Source organism: Erinaceus europaeus, chromosome 20 (assembly GCF_950295315.1).
Source record: "Erinaceus europaeus chromosome 20, mEriEur2.1, whole genome shotgun sequence".
Taxonomy (NCBI): domain Eukaryota; kingdom Metazoa; phylum Chordata; class Mammalia; order Eulipotyphla; family Erinaceidae; genus Erinaceus; species Erinaceus europaeus.
In genome coordinates, this window is record NC_080181.1 from 58,287,776 (window position 1) to 58,312,483 (window position 24,708).

Below are 24,708 nucleotides of genomic sequence, written 5' to 3' on the forward strand. Positions count from 1 at the left end.
CCCACCTCCCACCTCCCAGGGGGGCCTCGCTCCTCCTGTGAGCCCCGCCCCCTCCCCGTGAACACCGCCCCTCTCCTGCAAGTCCCTCCCCTCGACGCGATCTCCGCCCTCTCTCCTGCAAGCCACGCCCATCCTCTATAAACCCTCCCCCCTCCTACGAGCCCCGCCCCTCCTCTGTGAGCCCCGCCCCTCTCCCTGCCAACCCGACCTCTATCCTCTGCAAGCCCCGCCCCCATGAAAGCCACGCCCTCTCCGGGAGCCCCGCCCATACCTCGCGGGCCCCGCCCCTCTCTTGCGCGCCCCGCCCCTCCCCTGCGAACCAGCCCTCTTCCCGTGAGCCTTGGGGCAGGTGGAGGGACACCCCCCACCCCCACCTTTCACCGCGGCGGGTGCAGGTGGGCACCCAGGAAGGCCCGTCTGCTTTACCACAAAGTGCCGCTGGCCGTGGACGGGGACACCCCGGGGAGTCTTGCCCTCGGACACCCGGGAAGGCCCTGGGCAGAGGTGAGTGCAGAGAGGGGACTGGGGGACACGGGGGCACGGGGGCGCAGGGGGGCACAGGGGGCGCAGCGGGTCATAGGGGGCGCAGAGGGGGCACAGGGGGCGCAGAGGGGACATAGGGGGCGCAGGGGGCACAGAGGGTGCACAGGGGGACAGAGGGCGCACAGGGGGACATAGGGGACGCAGGGGGCGCAGAGGGGACATAGGGGGCGCAGGGGGCACAGAGGGCGCACAGGGGGACATAGGGGCGCAGGGGGCGCAGAGGGGACATAGGGGGCGCAGAGGGGACATAGGGGGCACAGGGGGGACATAGGGGGCGTAGGGGGGCACAGGGGGTGCAGAGGGGACATAGGGGGCACAGGGGATGCAGAGGGGACATAGGGGGATGCACGGGGCGCAGAGGGGACATAGGGGCGCAGAGGGGACACAGGGAGCGCAGAGGGGACATAGGGGCGCAGAGGGGACACAGGGAGCACAGAGGGGACATAGGGGGCGCAGAGGGGGCACAGAGGGGGCACAGGGGTGCATAGGGGCATGGGGGATGAAGGGGGCACAGGGGACACAGGGGCACAAGGGGCGCATAGGGTTACAGGGGATGCAGGAGCACGGGGGACCTAGAGGGGGCACGGGGGACTCGGGCACAGGGAGTGCGGAGGGGTCACAGAGGGTCCATAGGGTCACGGGATGCAGCGGGGGCACGGGGGATGCAGAGGAGGGACGGGGCAAAGAGGGGCATGGGGGTGCATGGGGTCGCAGGGGATGCAGGGGCATGGGGCGCAGAAGGGGCATGGGGGATGTGGAGGAGGCATGGGGCACGGGATGAAGAGGGATATGGCACAGTGGCCACATCTCCCTGGCATATGGTCTGGGCACAGCTCCTTCTGAGAAGCTGACGCCATGGAGAGCTGCTTCAGGTACCAGAGCAGAAGCCCCCCCTCCCTGCCACCCCTGGGGGGCTGCCTGGGCACCCTAGATCCCAGAGGCAGTGGGGGTGGTGTGGGTAACGCAGCTGAGACACGCCCAACCCCCGGGGGCTGGCTGAGTGCCCCAGATCCCAGGCCAGGGATGGTGTAGCTGAAGAGCCCCCACCCCTGGTGCAGGCTGGGCACCCCATATCCCAAGGGGTGGGGCGGGAAGCAGCAGCAGAAGCCTTCTGATCTGGGGCAGGTAGGGCCTGGGGCAGTGTGATGCCTTCCCAGCTCCCTGCTCCTCCCAGAGGGTCACCCCCCCCCCCCCCCCCCCCCGCCAGCACACCTCCCACCGGGTGTCCTGGACCTCAGTCCCCTGCAGAGGTCAGCCCCCTGCTGCTTGAGACAGCGTGCAGCATAGTTCAACATTTTTATCTTTTTAAATTTTTATTAATATAGTGATCTTTTTTTAATTCCCTTTTGTTGCCCTTGTTGTTTTTTTATTGTTGTAGTTATTGATGTCGTCATTGTTGGATAGGACAGAGAGAAATGGAAAGGGGAGGGGAAGACAGAAAGGGGGAGAGAAAGACAGACACCTGCAGACCTGCTTCACCGCCTGTGAAGGGACTCCCCTGCAGGTGGGGAGCTGGGGCTCGAACCGGGATCCTTACGCCAGTCCTTGCGCTTGGCACCATGTGCGTCTAACCTGCTGTGCTATAGTCCGACTCCCAGTTCAACCTTCTTAGTAAAGAGGAGCCACACCAGGGCCAGGCAGCTCAGTGACAGAGAGTAGGGCTTGCACTCCTGCACCCCCAGCTTCCAGCCCCAGCCCCATCTCATGCCATGACCCACAGGGCTCTCCTCGGTCTTAGTTCAGCAGGCAGAGCACACTCCTTCCACGGGGTCCTGGGTTCGGTCCCTGGGGACTCCAGCTGCCGGGCCTCGGGGGGCTTTGTGTCCTGCCTGTGGATGGGATGGGAGCTGCTGCCTTTTGGATGGGACGGGAGCTGCTGCCTTTTGGAAGCATCTGGGAACTCTGCCGGCTGCTAGCATGTGCCCTGCGTGGGCACCAGCCCAGGCTGAGTCACTCCAGGACAATTCCTGAAGAGCCCATGGGCCTGGGACCTCGGGGTGCCAGTGCTGGCGCTGGGCTGCTGGCTGTGCTCTGCTGGGACCTGCAGGCACCAGAGCACGTCCCCTGAGGGGCAGCAGGGGCAGGACCCCCCGGCCCACAGCTGGAAGGGGGCTGGGCCCGGTGTCCCTCGCGGACAGCACAGAGAAGCCCACAGCCCGCCTGGACAGTGGCTTCAGAGCCCGCGCAGAAAAACAGCAGGAGTACGGTGGCTTACGGTGGTGTGGGGGACTGAACCTGGGACTTTGCAGCCTCAGGCACAAGAGTCTCTGCGTAACTATTATGCTATCGACCCCCACCCCTAGGTGTGTCTTTCTCCCTATCTTCCCCTCCTCTATTTCTCTCTTACCCAACAAATAAAAGATAAAGTAGCTAAAGGAGCAGTGGGTTCATAGTACTGGCACCAAGCCCCAGTGAGAACCCTGGAGGCAGAGAGACAGAGAGAGAGAGAGACAGAGAGAGAGAGACAGAGAAAGAGAGAGACAGAGAGAGAGAGAGAGAGATGTTGGGGCCTTGGGGGCAGAGTACTGGGTGCAGGGGCTGCGGGGAGAACTGAGGGCTCTGGGGCAGGGCAGTGGTGCAGCAGATTAAATGCACATAGTATGAAGCGCAAGGACTCGTACAAGGATCCTGGTTCGAGCCCCCGGCTCCCCACCTGCAGGGGAGTCGCTTCACAGGCGGTGAAGCAGGTCTGCAGGTGTCTGTCTTTCCCTCCTCTCTCCATTTCTCTCTGTCCTATCCAAAATAAATAAATAAATAAATGGCCACAGGAGCAGTGGGTTCATAGTGTGGGCACCAAGCTGCAATGATGACCCTGGAGGTGGAGGTGGGGGGGGGGTTTGGGGCCTTTGAGGCACTGTACTGGGTGCCGGGGCTGTGGGGAGCTGGGCCCCTGATGCAGGGACACTGGTGTACTGGGTGCCGGGGCTGTGGGGAGCTGGGCCCCTGATGCAGGGACACTGGTGGACTGGGTGCAGGGGTACACTGGTGGACTGGGTGCAGGGGCTGTGGGGAGCTGGGGCCCTGATGCAGGGACACACTGGTATACTGGGTGCAGGGGCTGTGGGGAGCTAGGGCCCGATGCAGGGGCACACTGGTGTACTGGGTACAGGGCACACTGGTGTACTGGGAGTAGGGGCTGTGGGGAGCTGGGGCCCTGATGCAGGGACACACTGATGTACTGGGTGCAGGGGCTGTGGGGACCTGGGGCCCTGATGCAGGGACACACTGGTGTACCGGGAGCAGGGGCCCTGATGCAGGGGTACACTGGTGTTCTGGGTGCAGGGGCTGTGGGGACCTGGGGCCCTGATGCAAGGACACACTGGTGTACTGGGAGCAGGGGCTGTGGGGAGCTGGGGCCCTGATGCAGGGACACACTGGTGTACTGGGAGCAGGGGCTGTGGGGAGCTGGGGCCCTGATGCAGGGGTACACTGGTGTACTGGGAGCAGGGGCTGTGGGGAGCTGGGGCCCTGATGCAGGGGTACACTGGTGTAATGGGAGCAGGGGTACACTGGTGTACTGGGTGCAGGGGCTGTGGGGAGCTGGGGCCCTGATGCAGGGGTACACTGATGTACTGGGAGCAGGGGCTGTGGGGAGCTGGGGCCCTGATGCAGGGGTACACTGGTGTAATGGGAGCAGGGGTACACTGGTGTACTGGGTGCAGGGGCTGTGGGGAGCTGGGGCCCTTCTTCTTCTAGCGTTTGCCCTTCTTCCGTAGCCAGTCAACAGCATCAGGTTGAGCCTGATGTAAAGTTTCGAGACCTCCTTTGAATCTGGAGAGGTGGCAGTCGTTGACTATGTGGGTCATAGTCTGTAGGGCACACTGGTGTACTGGGTGCAGGTGCTGTGGGTTGCTGGGGCCCTGATGCAGGGACACACTGGTGTACTGGGTGCAGGGGTACACTGGTGTACTGGGAGCAGGGGCTGTGGGGAGCTGGGGCCCTGATGCAGGGACACACTGGTGTACTGGGTGCAGGGGCTGTGGGGAGCTGGGGCCCTGATGCAGGGGTACACTGGTGTACTGGGTGCAGGGGTACACTGGTGTACTGGGTGCAGGGCACACTGGTGTACTGGGTGCAGGGACACACTGGTGTACTGGGTGCAGGGGCACACTGGTGTACTGGGTGCAGGGCACACTGGTGTACTGGGTGCAGGGACACACTGGTGTACTGGGTGCAGGGGCTGTGTGGATCTGGGGCTCTGATGCAGGGGTACACTGGTGTACTGGGTGCAGGGGCTGTGGGGAGCTGGGGCCCTGATGCAGGGACACACTGGTGTACTGGTTGCAGGGGTACACTGCTGTACTGGATGCAGGGGCTGTGGGTAGCTGGTGCCCTGATGCAGGGGTACACTGGTGTACTGGGTGCAGGGACACACTGGTGTACTGGGTGCAGGGGCTGTGGGGAGCTGGGGCCCTGATGCAGGGACACACTGGTGTACTGGGAGCAGGGCACACTGGTGTACTGGGTGCAGGGGCTGTGGGGAGCTGGGGCCCTGATGCAGGGGTACACTGGTGTACTGGGTGCAGGGGCTGTGGGGAGCTGGGGCCCTGATGCAGGGATACACTGGTGTACTGGTTGCAGGTGTACACTGCTGTACTGGATGCAGGGGCACACTGGTGTACTGGGTGCAGGGCACACTGGTATACTGGGTTCAGGGGCTGTAGGGAGCTGGGGCCCTGATGCAGGGGTACACTGGTGTATTGGGGAGCAGGGTCTGTGGGGAGGAAGGGGCAGGGCCATGGTCCTGTGCTGCCCAGCTTGAGGGCCGGCCCTGCCCAGTGCCCAGGAGGAATCATGGCAGCCTGGGGGAATGGTGTGGCCACTGGAGCAGGGGCTGGGTGAGAGGCTGGGTGAGGGGGGCAGTGGGGCAGTGCTGACTGAAAGCTCTGAGCTGTGAAGGCCCCTGCAGGGGATGGGCAGAGATAGCCTCCCACACAGTTGCCCCTCCGCACATGCACCCCACACCCCGAGGGTGTAACTCTGCCCCCCAAAACTGGATCCTGAGCCCCCTGGCCGCCCCACCCTGCGCTGCTGGTGTGAGAGCAGCTGTCTCCCTTGTGCTGATGGCTGGAGAACAGACAGCCCCAGGCCAGTGTCTTCGCAGCAGAGCTGGGCCTTGAACTCTGCCCTCTGCTGTGCCTACAGAGACAGCCAAATGCGTCCCTTTGAGCCCCGCTGTGTCCTCAGACTGCACTGCCTGCACTGCATGGGACTCCAGGGCCCAAACATCCTCCCTGGGTGACCAAGTGGCCTGGCCAGTTCTGTGAGTTGACACAAGAGGCGTTAATCAGTAACTACCCAGGGCCCTGCTGGTTAAGAGCGGGCCTCGTGACAGACAGACAGACAGAGCCTCTGCAGGGTCAGTGCATGGCCCACCACTGACTGGCCCGGAGGAGGGGCCCTGGCCCCTGTGAGGGGCTCCCCCTGTGGGAGGGTCCCCCTGCAGAAGTATCACAGGCAGCCTTTCTCCAGAGACAGGGTGGCCAGGGCCTCTGGGGTGGAGGACTGGGGACAGGAGCTCAGTAGGAAGACCCCCACAGCCTGCTCCTGACCCTCCCAGCCTCCTCCCTGTTAACCTGGCAGACCTGCCCCCCCATTCTTGTTCCAATTTCCTTTCCAACTCCCTGTTTTTCCTTTTCCTCTTTTTTTATTTTTACTTTTTAAAGAATTTATTTATTTATTTATTTATTCATGAGAAAGATAGAGAGAAAGAACCAGATATCACTCAGGTACATGTGCTGCCAGGGATTGAACTCAGGACCTCATGCTTGAGAGTCCAGTGCTTTATCCACTGCGCCCCCTCCGGACCCCTCCTTTGCCTCTTTTCTGCAGTGCAGAGGTCTTCACTGCAATTCCTGCTGAGACATTTTCATTCTTAGTTCTTTAATTTCACGAGTGTGTATGTGTGTATGTGTGCTTGTGTGTCTGTCACAAAAGTCACGATGTATGTTTGCATAGAAAAGCATAGAAAAGGGAGTCGGGCTGTAGTACAGCGGGCTAAGCGCAGGTGGCGCAAAACACAAAGACCGGCATAAGGATCCCGGTTCGAACCCCGGCTCCCCACCTGCAGGGGAGTCGCTTCACAGGCGGTGAAGCAGGTCTGCAGGTGTCTATCTTTCTCTCCTCCTCTCTGTCTTCCCCTCCTCTCTCCATTTCTCTCTGTCCTATCCAACAACAACAACAATAATAACTACAACAATAAAACAACAAGGGCAACAAAAGGGAAAAAATAAATAAATATTAAAAAAAAAGAAAAGCATAGAAAAATAGGTGGGGTAGCTAGCATAATGGTTATGCAAACAGAGTCTCATGCCTAAATCCCCAGAGGCCTAGGTTCAATCCCCTGCAACACTATAAGCCAGAGCTGAGGGTTGAGGACTGATCAGTGCTCTGGTAAGGTGAAAAAAAAAAAAAAGAGAGAGAGAGAGTACAAGAGAAAGAAAGAGAAATACAGAAGGGGCTGGGCGGTTAAGCGCACATAGTACTAAATTACTAAGTGCAAGGACCCGCGCAAGGATCCAGGTTCGAGCTCCCCACTCCCCACCTGCAGCATGTACACTTCACAGGTGGTAAAGCGGGGCTGTAGGTGTCTCTCTTTCTGTCTTTTCCCTCTCTGTCTCCCCCTCCTCTCTCAAGTACTGTCTGTCTCTATCCAATAAATAAATAAAAATAATTTAAGGGAGTCGGGCGGTAGCACAACAGGTTAAGTGCATGTAGCGCAAAGCGCAAGGACCGGCATAAGGATCCCGGTTCGAGTCCCTGCTCCCCACCTGCAGGGGAGTCGCTTCACAGGTGGTGAAGCAGGTCTGCAGGTGTCTGTCTTTCTCTCCTCCTCTCTGTCTTCCCCTCCTCTCTCCATTTCTTTCTGTCCTATCCAACAATGACAGCATCAACAATAATAACTACGACAACAATAAAAACAAGGGCAACAAAAAGGAAATAAATAAATATATGTTTTTTTACTTTTTAAAAAAATTATGTATTTATTCCATTTTTTGTCCTTGTTTTATTGTTGTTGTTACTGATGTCGTTGTTGTTGAATAGGACAGAGAGAAATGGAGAGAGGAGGGGAAGACAGAGGGGGAGAGAAAGACACCTGCAGACCTGCTTCACCGCCTGTGAAGCGACTCCCCTGCAGGTGGGGAGCCAGGGGCTTGAACAGGATCCTTCAGCTGGTCCTTGCGCTTTGCGCCACCTGCAGTTAACCCACTGCACTACAGCCTGATTCCCATAAATAAATATTTAAAAAAAAAAAAAATAATAAAGACATTGTGAGTTCTCTGACCACCAGCTGTACAGACAGGGTGAGAGAGATGGAGACACTCCCAGTGCTGGCTGATGGGTTTTTGGTGCTGCCAGCCCCGGCCTCCCTGTGCTGAGGTGCACACACTACCCACTGAACTGCCTTCCAGGTCTGCTGTCCCCTCAGCGCAGGTCTTTGTGACAGCTGCCTGTCAGCAGAGGCTGCAGGTGCAGGAAGGCACCAGGGCCCGGCTGGCACGCAGGGGCTGTCCTCAAGTCCTTGCTGCCGGCCTGGCCCGGACTCCCCTTCTCTGCAGGGGCCACTACGGAGGGAGTCCGCTTAGTAGGGCCGTGGGGGCCGGGGGGCCAGGAGTGGGGGTGGCTGTGGGGCCAGACTCCAGGTGAGAGCAGAGTGTGGGGTAAGCAGGGTGGGAGCCTGCAGGGCCCCCAGGCGGATGTGGGGGTGAGGGAGTGCACCGGCCGGGCCCTGCCTGCCCCTGAGTTGAAGGCCCTGCCTGCCCGCCACCACCGCGTCCTGCCCCTCAGCTCTCGGACCAGGGTGACCGGAGTCCCAGGGCAGCTGGAACTCGGGGAGCAGACACCCCCTTGTCTCTTTGTGCTCCCCCCACCCCAGGGGGCCCCCATGAGGGCTGAAGCTTCTGCAGGCACCCATGGCTTCCGTGAGCCTGTGGCTGGCAGCAGGGACTGTCACTGCACGTGACAGCTGGGGGACACCACCTCCGTGGGGAGGCCTCCCTGCCCCCAGGGCGAAGGCCCTTTCACAGTGGCGCTGTGCTACCCCGGGAGCCCCCGTGGATGGGTGGCCATAATGGGACAGCCGGGTGGCCCCTGTGGGTGGGTGGGTGGTCGCGACAAGGGACAGCCGGGTGGCCCCTGTGGGTGGGTGGGTGGTCGCGACAAGGGACAGCCGGGTGGCCCCTGTGGGTGGGTGGGTGGTCGCGACAAGGGACAGCCGGGTGGCCCCTGTGGGTGGGTGGGTGGTCGCGACAAGGGACAGCCGGGTGGCCCCTGTGGGTGGGTGGTCACGACAAGGGACAGCCCGGGTGCCCGCTGACCGCAGGAGGCGATTGCCAGTGAGCGGGGACCTGCCGGGCGACGCTGACCACTGGGGGGGACGGCCGCGCGGCCCCGCCCCTCCGCGCATGCGCAGATTCCGTCGGCCGGCACTCGGGGTGCGGGGCCCCCTCCGCCCCCGCCGGCGACAAAGGCCGAGCGCGAGGGGCGGCGGGACCTGGCTGAGCCGCCTTTGTGCGCGCCCCCGCGCCGCGCCGCCCCGCCCCGGGAACGCGCCCCAGGACCCGGCTCCCGGAGGGTCCCCGCGCCCCCAGACCCCCGCCGACCTCCGCTCCCAGCAACCTCTCCAGCGCCCCTCCCCGCACCGGCGCCCCCGCCCCTCCCGCGCCCCTCTGCAAGATGGCCACCCCCGCAGCCGCCAACCCCCCGGGTGAGTAGCCGCGGGCCCGCCGGCTGGGGCGAGAGGGGCCCGGGTCTCACCGGCGGCCGCGCGGGGAGGAATGGAGATGGGGCGGCTGGGCCCCACGGGTGGCGCCCGCACCTGTGTCACGCGGGCGGGACACCCCCGCATCAGGGTCCCCGGAGGGCCCGGGCCGGGGCTCGCCCTGAGACGGGAGTCCTGGTGCGGGTGACCCAGCACGCAGGGGTGCGCGGGACGGAGGAGGGTGGACGCGGCGGGTGGAGGCTGCCTTGTTAGCATGTGGGGCCATGGGGGGGGGCTCACGTCCTGGCCGGTGGGGGACAGCTCAGGGCAGTGCGGGGCGCTGCCTGCAGGGGACATGCCGGTGGGGGTTGGGCACACAGGTGGGGTCCTGGGCGCTCAGGTGGGGATCCTGGGCACACAGGTGGGGATCCTGGGCACGCAGGTGGGGTCCTGGGCGCTCAGGTGGGGATCCTGGGCACACAGGTGGGGATCCTGGGCACACAGGTGGGGATCCTGGGCACACAGGTGGGGATCCTGGGCACGCAGGTGGGGGCCTGGGCACACAGGTGGGGATCCTGGGCGCTCAGGTGGGGTTCCTGGGCACACAGGTGGGGAATCCTGGGCACGCAGGTGGGGGCCTGGGCACACAGGTGGGGATCTTGGGCACGCAGATGGGGTCCTGGGCACGCAGGTAGGATCCTGGGCACACAGGTGGGGTTCCTGGGCACACAGGTGGGGATCCTGGGCACGCAGATGGGATCCTGGGCACACAGGTGGGGATCCTGGGCACACAGGTGGGGATCCTGGGCACGCAGGTTGGGGCCTGGGCACACAGGTGGGGATCCTGGGCACGCAGATGGGGTCCTGGGCACGCAGGTGGGATCCTGGGCACACAGGTGGGGTTCCTGGGCACACAGGTGGGGATCCTGGGCACACAGGTGGGGATCCTGGGCACGCAGGTGGGGTCCTGGGCACACAGGTGGGGTCCTCGGCACACAGGTGGGGATCCTGGGCACACAGGTGGGGATCCTGGGCACACAGATGGGATCCTGGGCACGCAGGTGGGGATCCTGGGCGCTCAGGTGGGGATCCTGGGCACACAGATGGGATCCTGGGCGCTCAGGTGGGGTCCTGGGCGCTCAGATGGGGGCCCTGGGCACACAGGTGGGGATCCTGGGCACACAGGTGGGGTCCCTGAGTGCTCAGGTGGGATCCCTGGGTGCTCAGGTGGGCTCCCCTGGGCATACAGGTGGGGGATCTTGGGCACACAGGAGGGGTCCCTGGGCACACAGGTGGGGTCCCTGGGCATGCAGGTGGGGGCCCCTGGGCACTCAGGTGGGGGCCCCTGGGCATGCAGATAGGGATCCCTAGACATGCAGGTAGGCCTCAGGCTGGTTGGGGACCAGAGGGCCGCAATAACTCACAGCCACTCCCCAACGGGCACAGAAAAGCGACAGGTACCCACAGGACCTCAGGGCGAGACAGGGTGTGAGGGCACTGTGGACTCTTAGGGACCTTGGGCATAGGAACTGGCCCACCTGCCTCCATCCTCAGGTACACCCACAGGAGCCAGCTTCCTGTTTCCCTGCTGGGTACCTTGTCTCTGAGTTGGGTGTTTGATCCCTTTGCTGGGTGCCCTGATCTCCCTGTTGAGTGCCCTGTCCTACTGGGTGGGTGCCCTGATCCCTCTGCTGGGAGCCTTGTTCCTGAGTTGGGTGTCCTGGGCTCTGGGGTGTGGGGTGGGTCCCAGGGGCTGGCAGTGCCCTGTGGGTGGGGCAGCTCCCTGTGTCTGGATGTGTCTGGACGTCTGCACGGGGAGGGAGGGAGTCAGGGTTCTTGTGGCCGGCATGTCACCCAGGGGCTCCCACCAGAAACCCGCCTTTTCACACTGTGCACCTGGTGCTGGGACGCCTGCCCTCGCTGGGACTCTGGTGGCCCTAGGTGGGCTGGTGACAGTGGCAGGCAGTGAGGGCGCTGTCCCCTTGACAGGAGGGTGGGCATGGCGCTGGGAGCCTGTGGGGTCAGGCTGTGGGGGGCCCCTGGGCAGGTGGTGATGGGCTTGCCCTGGCCACCCCATGCCCCCAGAGTGGGAGCTGGAACTGGGCCCCTCCCGGAGGCTGTGCCTGTGTGCCGGGGGGGGGGGGGGGGATCTTGCATCTCCCTGTTGCCAGCCTTCCAGAGACCTCCCAGAGAAGACGTTGCTATGGTTTAGAGATCCCCTTGCAGAGATCTCTATCCCTGCAGTCTTCCACCCCTGAAGAGAGCCTCCCGGCCCTGCAGAGATCACCCCTGCAGAGATGCCTACCCCAGAGACCCCCTGTTGCAGATGCCCCACTTGCAGAGATCTCTGTCCCTGTAGAGTTACCCAACCTTGCAGAGACATCCACCCCCAGAGACACCCTGGTGCAGAACACCCCATCCCTGCAGAGACTTCTCTCCCTGAAAAGACCTCCACCTCTGCAGAGATCTCCACCACTTCAGAGACATCTCTTTCCTGAGATCCCAACCCATACAGAGATCTCTATCCCTGCAGAGATCTGTGTTCCCACAGAGACCCTGCTCTATGGGGGTCTGGGCTGCCCAGGCTTCTGGGTCTCAGAGGTAGAGCACAGCCCTTCAGGTGACTCAGCAGAGGGAACCCAGGGAGCAGGGAGGGGTGTGCAAGGGTTGGCCAGGTGGGGACCTGTGGGGTGCAGGGTCAGTGTGGGGGCTGGGGTGTGGAATCAGCATGTGGGGGCTGGGGGTCAGTGTGGGGGCTGGGGTATGGAATCAGTGTGGGGGGGCTCGGGGGCCAATGTGGGTGCTGGGGGTCAGTGTGGGGGCTGGGGTGTGGAATCAGCATGTGGGTGCTGGGGGTCAGTGTGGGGGCTGGAGTGTGGAATCAGTGTGGGGGGCTTGGGGTCAGTGTGGGGGCTGGAGTGTGGAATCAGTGTGGGGGGCTTGGGGTCAGTGTGGGGGCTGGAGTGTGGAATCAGCATGTGGGGGCTGGGGGTCAGTGTGGGGGCTGGGGTGTGGAATCAGCATGTGGGAGCTGGGGGTCAGTGTGGCGTCTGGGGTGTGGAATCAGCATGTGGGGGCTGGGGGTCAGTGTGGGGGCTGGAGTGTGGAATCAGTGTGGGGGCGCTGGGGGTCAGTGTGGGGGCTGGGGTGTGGAATCAGCATGTGGGGGCTGGGGGTCAGTGTGGGGGCTGGGGTGTGGAATCAGCATGTGGGGGCTGGGGGTCAGTGTGGGGGCTGGGGTGTGGAATCAGCATGTGGGGGCTGGGGGTCAGTGTGGGGGCTGGAGTGTGGAATCAGTGTGGGGGTGCTGGGGGTCAGTGTGGGGGCTGGGGTGTGGAATCAGCATGTGGGGGCTGGGGGTCAGTGTGGGGGCTGGGGTGTGGAATCAGCATGTGGGGGTGCTGGGGGTCAGTGTGGGGGCTGGGGTGTGGAATCAGCATGTGGGGCTGGGGGTCAGTGTGGGGGCTGGAGTGTGGAATCAGCATGGGGGGCTGGGGCTCAGTGTGGGGGCGCTGGGGGTCAGTGTGGGGGCTGGGGTGTGGAGTCAGCTGGGGAATGTGAGGTTACGGGGGCTGTGGGGAGCGCCATCAGTATTCGGGGCCCGTCACCGTCTCCCACAGCCATCACGCGCTGGTGAAGTCAGCGGGCGTTGAGCAGAATGCCAATGAGCCGGTCTGCTGGAGGGATGAGGGGTGGCAACTGCTGACCATCAGGAATCCCTGCTGGCCCCCAGAAAGGCCCGCTCTCTGCCGGTAGCAGTGCTGACCCCCAAGAAAGCCAGCTGACCCCCAGGAAGGCCTGCTCTCTCCCGGTAGGAGTGCTGACCCCGCCCCAGGAAGGCCTGTTTTCTCCCGGAAGGAGGGGTAATGCCCAGGAAGGCCTGCTGACCCCCAGGAAGGCTCACTGACCCCCAGGAAGGCTCACTCACCCCAGGAAGGCTCACTGGTCCCCAGGAAGGCTCACTCACCCCAGGAAGGCTCACTGGTCCCCAGGAAGGCTCACTGACCCCCAGGAAGGCTCACTGACCCCCAGGAAGGCTCACTGACCCCCAGGAAGGCTCACTGACCCCAGGAAGACTCACTGACCCCCAGGAAGGCTCACTGACCCCCGGGAAGGCTCACTGACCCCCGGGAAGGCTCACTGACCGCAGGAAGACTCACTGACCCCCAGGAAGGCTCACTGACCCCAGGAAGGCTCACTGACCCTCAGGAAGGCTCACTGACCCCAGGAAGGCTCACTGACCCCCAGGAAGGCTCACTGGCCCCAGGAAGGCTCACTGACTGCAGGAAGACTCACTGACCCCCAGGAAGGCTCACTGACCCCCAGGAAGGCTCACTGACCCTCAGGAAGGCTCACTGACCCCAGGAAGTCTCACTAGCCCCAGGAAGGCTCACTGACCTCCAGGAAGGCTCACTGACCCCCAGGAAGGCTCACTCACCCCAGGAAGGCCTGCTCACCCCCAGGAAGGCCTGCTGACTCCCAGGAAGGCTCACTGACCCCCCAGGAAGGCTCACTGACCTCCAGGAAGGCTCACTGACCCTCAGGAAGGCTCACTGACCCCAGGAAGGCTCACTGACCCCCAGGAAGGCCTGCTGACCCCTAGGAAGGCTCACTGGCCCCAGGAAGGCTCACTGACCCCAGGAAGGCTCACTGTTCCCCAGGAAGGCTCACTGACCCCCAGGAAGGCTCACTGACCCCCAGGAAGGCTCACTGACCTCCAGGAAGGCCTGCTCACCCCCAGGAAGGCCTACTGTCTCCCAGGAAGGCTCACTGACCCCCAGGAAGGCTCACTGACCCCCAGGAAGGCTCACTGACTTCCAGGAAGGCCTGCCGACCCCCAGGAAGGCCTGCTCACCCCCAGGAAGGCTCACTGACCCTCAGGAAGGTTCACTGACCCCCAGGGAGGCTCACTGACCCTCAGGAAGGCTCACTGACCCCCAGGAAGGCTCACTGACCCCAGGAAGGCTCACTGACCCCCAGGAAGGCCTGCTGACCCCTAGGAAGGCTCAATGACCCCCAGGAAGGCTCACTGACCCCAGGAAGGCTCACTGACCTCCAGGAAGGCCTGCCGACCCCCAGGAAGGCCTGCTGTCTCCCAGGAAGGCTCACTGACCCCCAGGAAGGCTCACTGACCCCAGGAAGGCTCACTGACCCCCAGGAAGGCCTGCTGACCCCCAGGAAGGCCTGCTGACCCCCAGGAAGGCTCACTGACCCCGGGAAGGCTCACTGACCCCCAGGAAGGCTCACTGACCCCCAGGAAGGCTAACTGACCCTCAGGAAGGCTAACTGACCGCAGTAAGGCTCACTGACCCCCAGGAAGGCTCACTGACCCCCAGGAAGGTTCACTGGCCCCAGGAAGGCTCACTGACCCCCAGGAAGGCTCACTGACCCTCAGGAAGGCTAACTGACCGCAGTAAGGCTCACTGACCACCAGGAAGGCTCACTGACCTCCAGGAAGGCCCGCTCACCCCCAGGAAGGCCTACTGTCTCCCAGGAAGGCTCACTGACCCCCAGGAAGGCTCACTGACCCCCAGGAAGGCTCACTGACCTCCAGGAAGGCCTGCCGACCCCCAGGAAGGCCTGCTCACCCCCAGGAAGGCTCACTGACCCTCAGGAAGGCTCACTGACCCCCAGGGAGGCTCACTGACCCTCAGGAAGGCTCACTGACCCCCAGGAAGGCTCACTGACCCCAGGAAGGCTCACTGACCCCAGGAAGGCTCACTGACCCCCAGGAAGGCCTACTGACCCCTAGGAAGGCTCAATGACCCCCAGGAAGGCTCACTGACCCCAGGAAGGCTCACTGACCTCCAGGAAGGCCTGCCGACCCCCAGGAAGGCCTGCTGTCTCCCAGGAAGGCTCACTGACCCCCAGGAAGGCTCACTGACCCCAGGAAGGCTCACTGACCCCCAGGAAGGCTCACTGACCCCCAGGGAAGGCTCACTGACCTCCAGGAAGGCCTGCCGACCCCCAGGAAGGCCTGCTCACCCCCAGGAAGGCTCACTGACCCCAGGAAGGCTCACTGACCCCCAGGAAGGCTCACTGACCCCCAGGAAGGCTCACTGACCCCCAGGAAGGCCTGCTGACCCCCAGGAAGGCTCACTGACCCCGGGAAGGCTCACTGACCCCCAGGAAGGCTCACTGACCCCCAGGAAGGCTCACTGACCCCCAGGAAGGCTCACTGACCCTCAGGAAGGCTAACTGACCGCAGTAAGGCTCACTGACCCCCAGGAAGGCTCACTGACCCCCAGGAAGGTTCACTGGCCCCAGGAAGGCTCACTGACCCCCAGGAAGGCTCACTGACCCTCAGGAAGGCTAACTGACCGCAGTAAGGCTCACTGACCACCAGGAAGGCTCACTGACCCCAAGGAAGGCTCACTGGCCCCAGGAAGGCTCACTGACCCCCAGGATGGCTCACTGACCCTCAGGAAGGCTAACTGACTGCAGTAAGGCTCACTGACCACCAGGAAGGCTCACTGACCTCCAGGAAGGCCCGCTCACCCCCAGGAAGGCCTACTGTCTCCCAGGAAGGCTCACTGACCCCCAGGAAGGCTCACTGACCCCCAGGAAGGCTCACTGACCTCCAGGAAGGCCTGCCGACCCCCAGGAAGGCCTGCTGACCCCCAGGAAGGCTCACTGACCCCAGGAAGGCTCACTGACCCCCAAGAAGGCTCACTGACCCCCAGGAAGGCTCACTGACCCCCAAGAAGGCCTGCTGACCCCCAGGAAGGCTCACTGACCCCCAGGAAGGCTCACTGACCCCAGGAAGGTTCACTGACTCCCAGGAAGGCTCATTGACCCCAGGAAGGCTCACTGACCCCAGTAAGGCTCACTGACCCCCAGGAAGGCTCACTGACCCCGGGAAGGCTCACTGACCCCCAGGAAGGCTCATTGACCCCTGGAAGGCTCACTGACCCCCAGGAAGGCTCATTGACCCCCAGGAAGACTCACCCCAGGAAGGCTCACTGACCCCCAGGAAGGCTCACTGACCCCCAGGAAGGCTCACTGACCTCCAGGAAGGCTCACTGACCCTGGGAAGGCTCACTGACCCCCAGGAAGGTCACTGACCCCAGGAAGGCCTGCTGACCCCCCAGGAAGGTCACTGACCCCAGGAAGGCTCACTGACCCCCAGGAAGGCTCACTGACCCCAGGAAGGCTCACTGACCCCCAGGAAGGCCTGCTGGCACCCAGCAAGGCTCACTGACCCCAGGAAGGCTCACTGACCCCCAAGGCACCCCCAGCTTCCCCTCCTGAGCTCCCGCTTCCTGCCGAGTGTCCTGGCGTTCTGACCTGAGTGAGAGGTGGGTGAGCTGGAGGCTCAGCACTCTGGGGCCAGGGTGTGCGGGTGCTGCAGTTGGCAGGCTCTGGGTGAGGCTGGTGTCCTGGGAGCGTGGCAGGGATGCTGTGACCACCAGGAGAGATCCCCGCTTCCTGCAGCCAGCTCCTGCACCTGCTGGAGCCTCCCTTGAAGACTGGGCCACACGAGGCACCTTTAGGTGCTAGGCTCTTTCTAGAGCTCGTCCCAGCCCACGGCTGGGCAGTGGGGTCTGCCTCCTACCGGAAGCCTGCGTGGAATGATGCTAGTTTTAGCCTGGACAGAGCTGTGGAAAGACCTGGAGGGGATAGAGTCACGGGGGGGCTGTGGGCGCCACGCTCTCAGGACGGGTGGCCAGGAGGGCCTGGGATGGGGCACACTGAGCACCTGTGGGTGCCTTGGCGAGATGCAGGTGCTGTAGGGACCCTCTGCTCGGTGTTGCCTGGTGTGGGGGGTGATCCCGCCACTGGTCTCTCTGGCCCTTGCGGGGGATGGGCTGTGATGACGTCCTGTCCCAGACCCCCCTCACCCCTTCTACCCCCTCCCCACCCATGTGGAGCAGGAAGACACCAACTGGGATGAGGGTGGAGGTCAGGGATGGGGGCACCAGCTGGTGGGCCGGTCTGGGCAGCCGCCTGGGCGAGGGGGCCAAGGGCTGTGCCCCCATGGGTGGTGATGCTGCCTGGGGTGGGAGCAGTCTCCTCGGCCTCCCACCCCAGACCCGGCTGGATCCACAGGTGGGGGCCTCACTGTCCTTTCCAGACAGCTCTCGGCCCGGCCTTGGGGTCTGGGGCACTGGGGGACGGTCCTCAGACCCGGTCATTGAGGCAGGTGGGCACGGGGCATCCCCACTCCTGGGCCCAGCCCGGTCCTGCAGGGCCGGTCACCTCACCTGCCCGGGGTCGTGCACAGCCGTGAGATCCACCTGCGTACCAGCCTGGGCGTCAAGTGGGAGTGCTGGACGTTAAGGGAGACGGGGCATCTAGTGGGGGGCACTGGGCATTAAGGGGGTATGGGGTGTTGGGGGGGCTACAGGAATGCTGGGGGCTCTTTCTGGGGGCAGAGCCTGGCATCTGATGGGCACAGGCTCTGGGGGCCCCTGGGGAGCCCCTGTCCTGCTGGCCTGTCAGGAGCTGACTGCCTCTTGTGATTTCCAGAAATGTCTGCAGACATCTCTGGGGCCGTGGCCTTACCCGTGGCTCCCATGGCCACCGGTGGGCAGGTGAGGATGGCGGGGGCCGTGCCTGCACGTGGTGGAAAAAGGCGCTCTGGGTAAGCCCCACCCTGCCCCGGGTAAGAGCCCCCCTGGGTAATACCCCCTGGGGGAAGAGCCCCCCCATAAGGGCCCCCCAGGAGTAAGAGCCCCTGCCCATAAGCAAACCCCTTGGGATAAGAGACCACCTGGGTAAGACCCCTCCCCTAGTAAGCACCCCCCACTTTGTGAGCACCCTTCCCAGAAGCACCCCCTCAGGATATGGGGTTCCTGTGGGTGAGTGGTGTTCTGGGGAGCTGGTCACCCAGCGGGGAGACCAGGCACCAGTGTCCCCAGCCTGCCCCCACCCCCCACCCCCAGCCACAGGAGCAGGGTACACCCTGCCTGCCACTAGCACCCACAGAACCAGTACCCTTGGGAGCGGAGTTGGCCTGCTCTGCCTGCCAAGTGGGAGTGCGGGTGCAGTGTCTGGGTCTCTGGGGGTAGACCCGAGGGTGGCGCTCATGACCGGCCTGGCTCTGCAGCATGGACTTCGACGAGGAGGACGGCGAGGGCCCCAGCAAGTTCTCCAGGTGAGCCGGCCCCACACCCCATCACAAGGGTGGCAGCCTTCTGTGAACTGTCCCTGTCTCACAAGACCAGTACCAGCTGACTGGAGCCCTGTGATGGCTGGTGATGGCTGACTGGGGCCCTGTGATGGCTGATGATGGCTGACTGGGGCCCTGTGATGGCTGATGATAGCTGACTGGGGCCCTGTGATGGCTGACTGGAGCCCTGTGATGGCTGGTGATGGCTGACTGGGGCCCTGTGATGGCTGGTGATGGCTGACTGGGGCCCTGTGATGGCTGATGATGGCTGACTGGGGCCCTGTGATGGCTGATGATAGCTGACTGGGGCCCTGTGATGGCTGACTGACCCTCTGTGATGGCTGACTGGGGCCCTGTGATGGCTGATGGCTGACTGGGGCCCTGTGATGGCTGACTGGAGCCCTGTGATGGCTGACTGGGGCCCTGTGATGGCTGACTGGAGCCCTGTGATGGCTGGTGATGGCTGACTGGGGCCCAGTGATGGCTGGTGATGGCTGACTGGGGCCCTGTGATGGCTGATGGCTGACTGGGGCCCTGTGATGGCTGATGGCTGACTGGGGCCCTGTGATGGCTGACTGGAGCCCTGTGATGGCTGATGATGGCTGACTGGGGCCCTGTGATGGCTGACTGACCCTCTGTGATGGCTGACTGACCCTCTGTGATGGCTGACTGGCCCTGTGATGGCTGTTGATGGCTGACTGGGGCCCTGTGATGGCTGACTGGAGCCCTGTGATGGCTGATGATGGCTGACTGGGGCCCTGTGATGGCTGACTGACCCTCTGTGATGGCTGACTGACCCTCTGTGATGGCTGACTGACCCTCTGTGATGGCTGACTGGCCCTGTGATGGCTGTTGATGGCTGACTGGGGCCCTGTGATGGCTGACTGGGCCCTGTGATGGCTGACTGGGGCCCTGTGATGGCTGATGATGGCTGACTGGGGCCCTGTGATGGCTGATGGCTGACTGGGGTCCTGTGATGGCTGACTGGGGTCCTGTGATGGCTGACTGGGCTCTGTAATGGCTGACTGGGGCCCTGTGATGTCTGATGGCTGACTGGGGCCCTGTGATGGCTGACTGGAGCCCTGTGATGGCTGATGATGGCTGACTGACCCTCTGTGATGGCTGACTGACCCTCTGTGACGGCTGACTGGCCCTGTGATGGCTGTTGATGTCTGACTGGGGCCCTGTGATGTCTGACTGGGCCCTCTGATGGCTGACTGGGCCCTGTGATGGCTGATGATGGCTGACTGGGGCCCTGTGATGGCTGACTGGAGCCCTGTGATGGCTGATGATGGCTGACTGGGGCCCTGTGATGGCTGACTGACCCTCTGTGATGGCTGACTGGGGCCCTGTGATGGCTGACTGACCCTCTGTGATGGCTGACTGGGGCCCTGTGATGGCTGACTGACCCTCTGTGATGACTGACGGGGGCCCTGTGATGGCAGACTGACCCTCTGTGATGGCTGACTGGGGCCCTGTGATGGCTGACTGGGGCCCTATGATGGCTGACTGACCCTCTGTGATGGCTGACTGACCCTCTGTGATGGCTGACTGGGGCCCTGTGATGGCTGACTGGGGCCCTGTGATGGCTGACTGACCCTCTGTGATGGCTGACTGGGGCCCTGTGATGGCTGACTGGGGCCCTGTGATGGCTGACTGGGGCCCTATGATGGCTGACTGACCCTCTGTGATGGCTGACTGACCCTCTGTGATGGCTGACTGACCCTCTGTGATGGCTGACTGGGGCCCTGTGATGGCTGACTGGGGCCCTGTGATGGCTGACTGGGGCCCTATGATGGCTGACTGACCCTCTGTGATGGCTGACTGGGGTCCTGTGATGGCTGACTGACCCTCTGTGATGGTTGACTGGGGCCCTGTGATGGCTGACTGGGGCCCTGTGATGGCTGACTGACCCTCTGTGATGGCTGACTGGGGCCCTGTGATGGCTGACTGACCCTCTGTGATGGCTGACTGGGGCCCTGTGACAGCTGACTGACCCTCTGTGACAGCTGACTGGGGTCCTATGCTGGCTGATGATGGCTGACTGGGGCCCTGTGATGTCTGACTGGTGGCATGCCCTGTGCTCCCACTCTGGGCTGGTTTACTGCTCTGTGTTGGTGACTGTGGCCATCCAGGCCAGCAGGTGTCCTGTGTGCTTGCTGTGGGGCCCCTCTGCTGTCCCTCTTGCCCTGTGGCCATGCCCCGTGTGGCCCAAGCCCGGGGCTGGGTGATGACTGTGTCCTTCAGTCCCTCCATATGGCTGTGCCAGGCAGCCAGGGTCAGGCTGTCCCACACCAGAGCCCCAGGTCACCGGGGGTATGGTGTCCCCTACAACAGGGCCACCGGGGACACTGCCCCCAGGTCACACAGACTGTGGCCTTGGCTCTGTCCCTGTAGCCTCCCTGAGCCATGTCCCCCTGGGTGTGGCACTGACTCTGTCTGCCTGGAGCGTGTCTTCTGTGGCCTGAGAGACGCAGCCTCAGGGTGGGGAGGCGACCACCGAGTCTGACCCCTGTCTCCGCCTGCCCCTGTCCCCCCACACCCGACTCTCTTTCCCTGCCTGTCCCACACCCCTCCGCCCCTGTCCCCCCACCCCATCCCTGCCTGCCCATCCCTGTCCTCGCCTGCCCCTGTCCCCTACCTCTGTCCCGTCCACCCGCCCGTGTCCCCACCTGCCCCTGTCTCCCCATCCCCGCCTGCCTCTGTCCCCTGCTCCCCCACCCCTGTCCTGTCCCTGTCCCCACCTGCCCCATCCCTGTCCCCCATCCCCGCCTACCTCTGCCCGTCCCTGTCCCCCCACCCCTGCTCATCCCCTCCTGCCCCATCCCCTGTCCCCCCACCCCGTCCCTGTCCCCCACCCTGTCCCCTGTCCCTGCCTGTCCCCCTGCCCCTGCCCCCCGCCCCCACCCCGCCCCCGGGCAGAGAGAACCACAGTGAGATTGAGCGGCGGCGCCGGAACAAGATGACGCAGTACATCACCGAGCTGTCGGACATGGTGCCCACTTGTAGTGCGCTGGCCCGCAAGCCTGACAAGCTGACCATCCTGCGCATGGCCGTGTCCCACATGAAGTCCATGCGCGGCACCGGCAACAAGTCCACTGATGGCGCCTACAAACCCTCCTTCCTAACCGAGCAGGTAGGACTGACGGACGGGGCCCTGCCACGGAGGGACGTGGTGGTCGGACACCGTGCCCACGCTGGGCCCGCCTCGCCCCTGTCCCTCCCTGGGCACCCTCTCTGCCCCCTCCACCAGGACCCCTCTCTCTGGCCACCCTTCCCCCTCCCCACAGCCCCTCCCACGGTCCCTCCCCCATGGCCCTTCTCATGTCCCCTGTGCCCTGGCCGCCTGTCCCCCCAGCTGGCCATGTGAGACGCCTGTCAGGGTGCAGCCCTACCTGTGCCCCCCCCCCCCATGGCTGGTGCGCTGCATGTGGTGGGAGCTGACACTCTGCATCCCCCAGGAGCTGAAGCACCTCATCTTGGAGGCGGCCGACGGCTTCCTGTTTGTGGTGGCGGCTGAGACGGGCCGTGTCATCTACGTGTCGGACTCTGTGACACCCGTGCTCAACCAGCCGCAGTCAGAGTGGTTTGGGAGCACATTGTACGAGCAGGTGCACCCGGACGACGTGGAGAAGCTGCGGGAGCAGCTCTGCACCTCTGAGAACTCCATGACGGGTGAGCACCGGGGAGGCCACGGGGGAGAGAGATCAAGGGGAAGGCCACGGGGGAGGCCACGGGGGAGAGAGATCAAGGGGAAGGTCACGGGGGAGACAGATCAAGGGGGAGGCCACGGGGGAGACAGATCAAGGGTGAGACCACAGGGGAGGCCACAGGGGAGACAAATCAAGGGGGAGGCCATGGGGGAGGCCACAGGAGAGAGAGATCAAGAGGAAGACCATGGGGGAGAGAGATCAAGAGGAAGACCACAGGGGAGACAGATCAAGGGGGAGGCCACAGGGGAGGCCACAGGAGAGAGAGATCAAGAGGAAGACCACGGGGGAGGCCACGGGGGAGAGAGATCAAGGGGAAGGCTACAGTGGGGAAGTCACGGGGGAGAGGCCATGGGGAGAGCCACAGAAAGCCCACTGCTTACAGAGATCCTGTAGGAGACTCCTCAGTACAGAGACCCCTAGGCAGAGATCCTCAACAGAGACAAGGTGGCTCCCAGCCGAGGGGTGTGGAAAGGGCTGCCCGTGGCCGAGCCTTTGCCTCCTATGCCCTCCTGTGACCCCAGCACTGCCAGCCTGGCTCCGGGCCAAGGTGCGGACGCCCAGGTTTCAGTGGTACCTCAGGGAGGCCCTGAGGCCCTGAGTGATTGTGCTGCCCCTGCCCCCTCACTGTGTCACCCTGAGTGAAAATGGGACCCAGACCGCTGGGGTCATGCCTGGGTGGGGACCCGGCTCCCCCAAACCAGGCCGAGATGGCCTGTTTTAGCTGGTCGTCTGTCTTCGGCCTGCAGCTTGACGGCATGGCCACTGGGCGGTGCTGTGGGTCCACTGCATCAGAGAGCTTGGTCCTGAGCCAGCTTCAAGTGCCTGGGCTGGGACCCCATGGGCTGGGACCCCTTGGCCTGGGACCTGGGTTGTGACCCAAGGCTGTGACCTTGGGCTGTGATCCCCATGGGCTGTGACCTTGGGCTGTGGTCCCAGGCTGTGATTTCCCGGGACTGTGACCCCAAGCTGGGCAACAGGGCCCCAGCCTGAGGCCACCTTGGGGAGACATATAGTGACTGTGACACTCTGTGCTTGAGCACCCTGGACATGCAGAGCACTCCACACACACCCGAGGTGACCAGAGAGTGGGCTTCCAGCATCTGGCCCATGTCCTGAGTGAGAGCCAGCTGTGCCTGGTTCCTGGGGACATGCAAGGGAGCAGGGAGAGCAGCTGGGCCTGGACCCCCTACCCAGGAGAGGGACACTGGGTGGGCCTGGACCCCCCCCACACACACACAGGAGCAGGGACAGTGGGTGGGCCTGGACCCCCCACACACACACACAGGAGCAGGGACAGTGGGTGGGCCTAGAACCCCCCAGGAGCAGGGACAGCGGGTGGGCCTGGACCCCCTACCCAGGAGAGGGACACTGGGTGGGCCTGGACCCCCCCCACACACACACACACAGGAGCAGGGACAGCGGGTGGGCCTGGAACCCCCTAGGAGCAGGGATAGCAGGTGGGCTTGGACCCCCCCCCCCACACACACACAGGAACAGGGACAGCAGGTGGGCTTGGACCTCCCCCCAGGAGCAGGGACAGCAGGTGGGCCTGGACGACCACCCCCCCACCCCCCAGGAGCAGGGACGACTGTGGCCCCTGGGATGAGGCAAGACCTGCCCCCGCACGCAGGGGTAGCCACCCCGCCTACCTCTTCCAGCGCCCAAGCACTGGGCCGTGGGCCACCCTGGTGGCAGCCTCCTCCAGCCTTCCTGGCTGTGCCGGTGCAGGGGCCAGCTCCTGGGACCCTTTTGGTTCTGTGGTCAGAGCATCCCATGGGTGGCGTCTGCTTGTTTGCTCTGTGCCCCGGGGAACCGAGGGTGGGCGTAGGGGGCAGCTCAGACCGTGGCTGCCCCAGCCCCCTGACTTGCCCTTTGGAGCTGTTGTTCCAGATGTTTTCGTGGTGCCAGTCTGGCCCTTCTGCTGACACTCTCCCAGCCCGCTGCTCAGACATCGGGGGTGGGGGGCCGGGCCATGCGGCACTGCCAGAGGGCCTGGGCTCTGAGGGTCCATCCAGCGTCCGTCCATGAGTCTGTCTGTCCCTGTACTCACCATCCATCATCCCTCACCAGGCTCTCCTTCCACCCTGCTCATTCCGCAGAAACTCCCAGCCCTGTGCTGTGGGGGGCAGGTGGGGCTCTCCAGGGACCTGCTGGGCCCCCCCAGACCCCGGGCCGAGTTGGGGAGAGGAGTCCTGTCCCAGCAGGCACGCGTGTCTGGGAGAGGGTGAGAGTCTTCAAGCCCGCCCCCTGGAAAGCTGAGGCCAGAGCTTTGCTGTGGGTCCCCTCCTCCCGTGCCCCCCACCCAGCCCTGCACCTCCCCGGGGGCCCATGGGTGTCCCAGCACTCTGTGGTCTGGCTGGGGGCTCTGATTCCAGGCCTCCCCGTGTGGGGGGAGCCTGGCGTCTGCATTCTTAAGGGGTGAGTGTGACCTTTGGAGCTCTTCAGTGTCCCTGTGGGAGCATCCTGGGGGAGCCCTGCTCCTGCTCAGCACAGCCCTGGTGTTTCAGTTTCCGCTCTGCGGGAGGGAGGTGTGTGGGAGTGAGAGCCTGCATAGCCCCGGAGGGAGGGACATTGAGGGGTGGCTCCCCGCTTCCTGTGGGATGACATGGCCCACACTCTCTTACGCTCTGGGTAAAAAA

At 63.8% G+C, this 24,708-nt stretch overlaps 1 protein-coding gene across 5 annotated transcripts in view; it reads left to right on the top strand.

Moving 5' to 3' along the window:
* Window positions 1-337: 337 nt before the first annotated feature.
* ARNT2 (aryl hydrocarbon receptor nuclear translocator 2) overlaps window positions 338-24,708 on the top strand; it is a 38,595-nt gene continuing 14,224 nt past the window's right edge. Inside the window, exons 1-6 of one of the 5 annotated variants that reach the window (XM_060179578.1) lie at window positions 8,758-8,775; window positions 8,845-9,250; window positions 17,714-17,828; window positions 18,294-18,341; window positions 21,279-21,492; window positions 21,818-22,031. In XM_060179578.1, the coding sequence (XP_060035561.1) occupies window positions 9,220-9,250; window positions 17,714-17,828; window positions 18,294-18,341; window positions 21,279-21,492; window positions 21,818-22,031 (622 nt within the window). In that variant the 5' untranslated portion in view covers window positions 8,758-8,775; window positions 8,845-9,219. Of the gene's footprint in view, window positions 505-8,429; window positions 9,251-17,713; window positions 17,829-18,293; window positions 18,342-21,278; window positions 21,493-21,817; window positions 22,032-24,708 lie in introns of those variants that run through there. The other 4 variants (XM_060179581.1, XM_060179579.1, XM_060179580.1 and 1 more) reach the window with 4 other exon arrangements.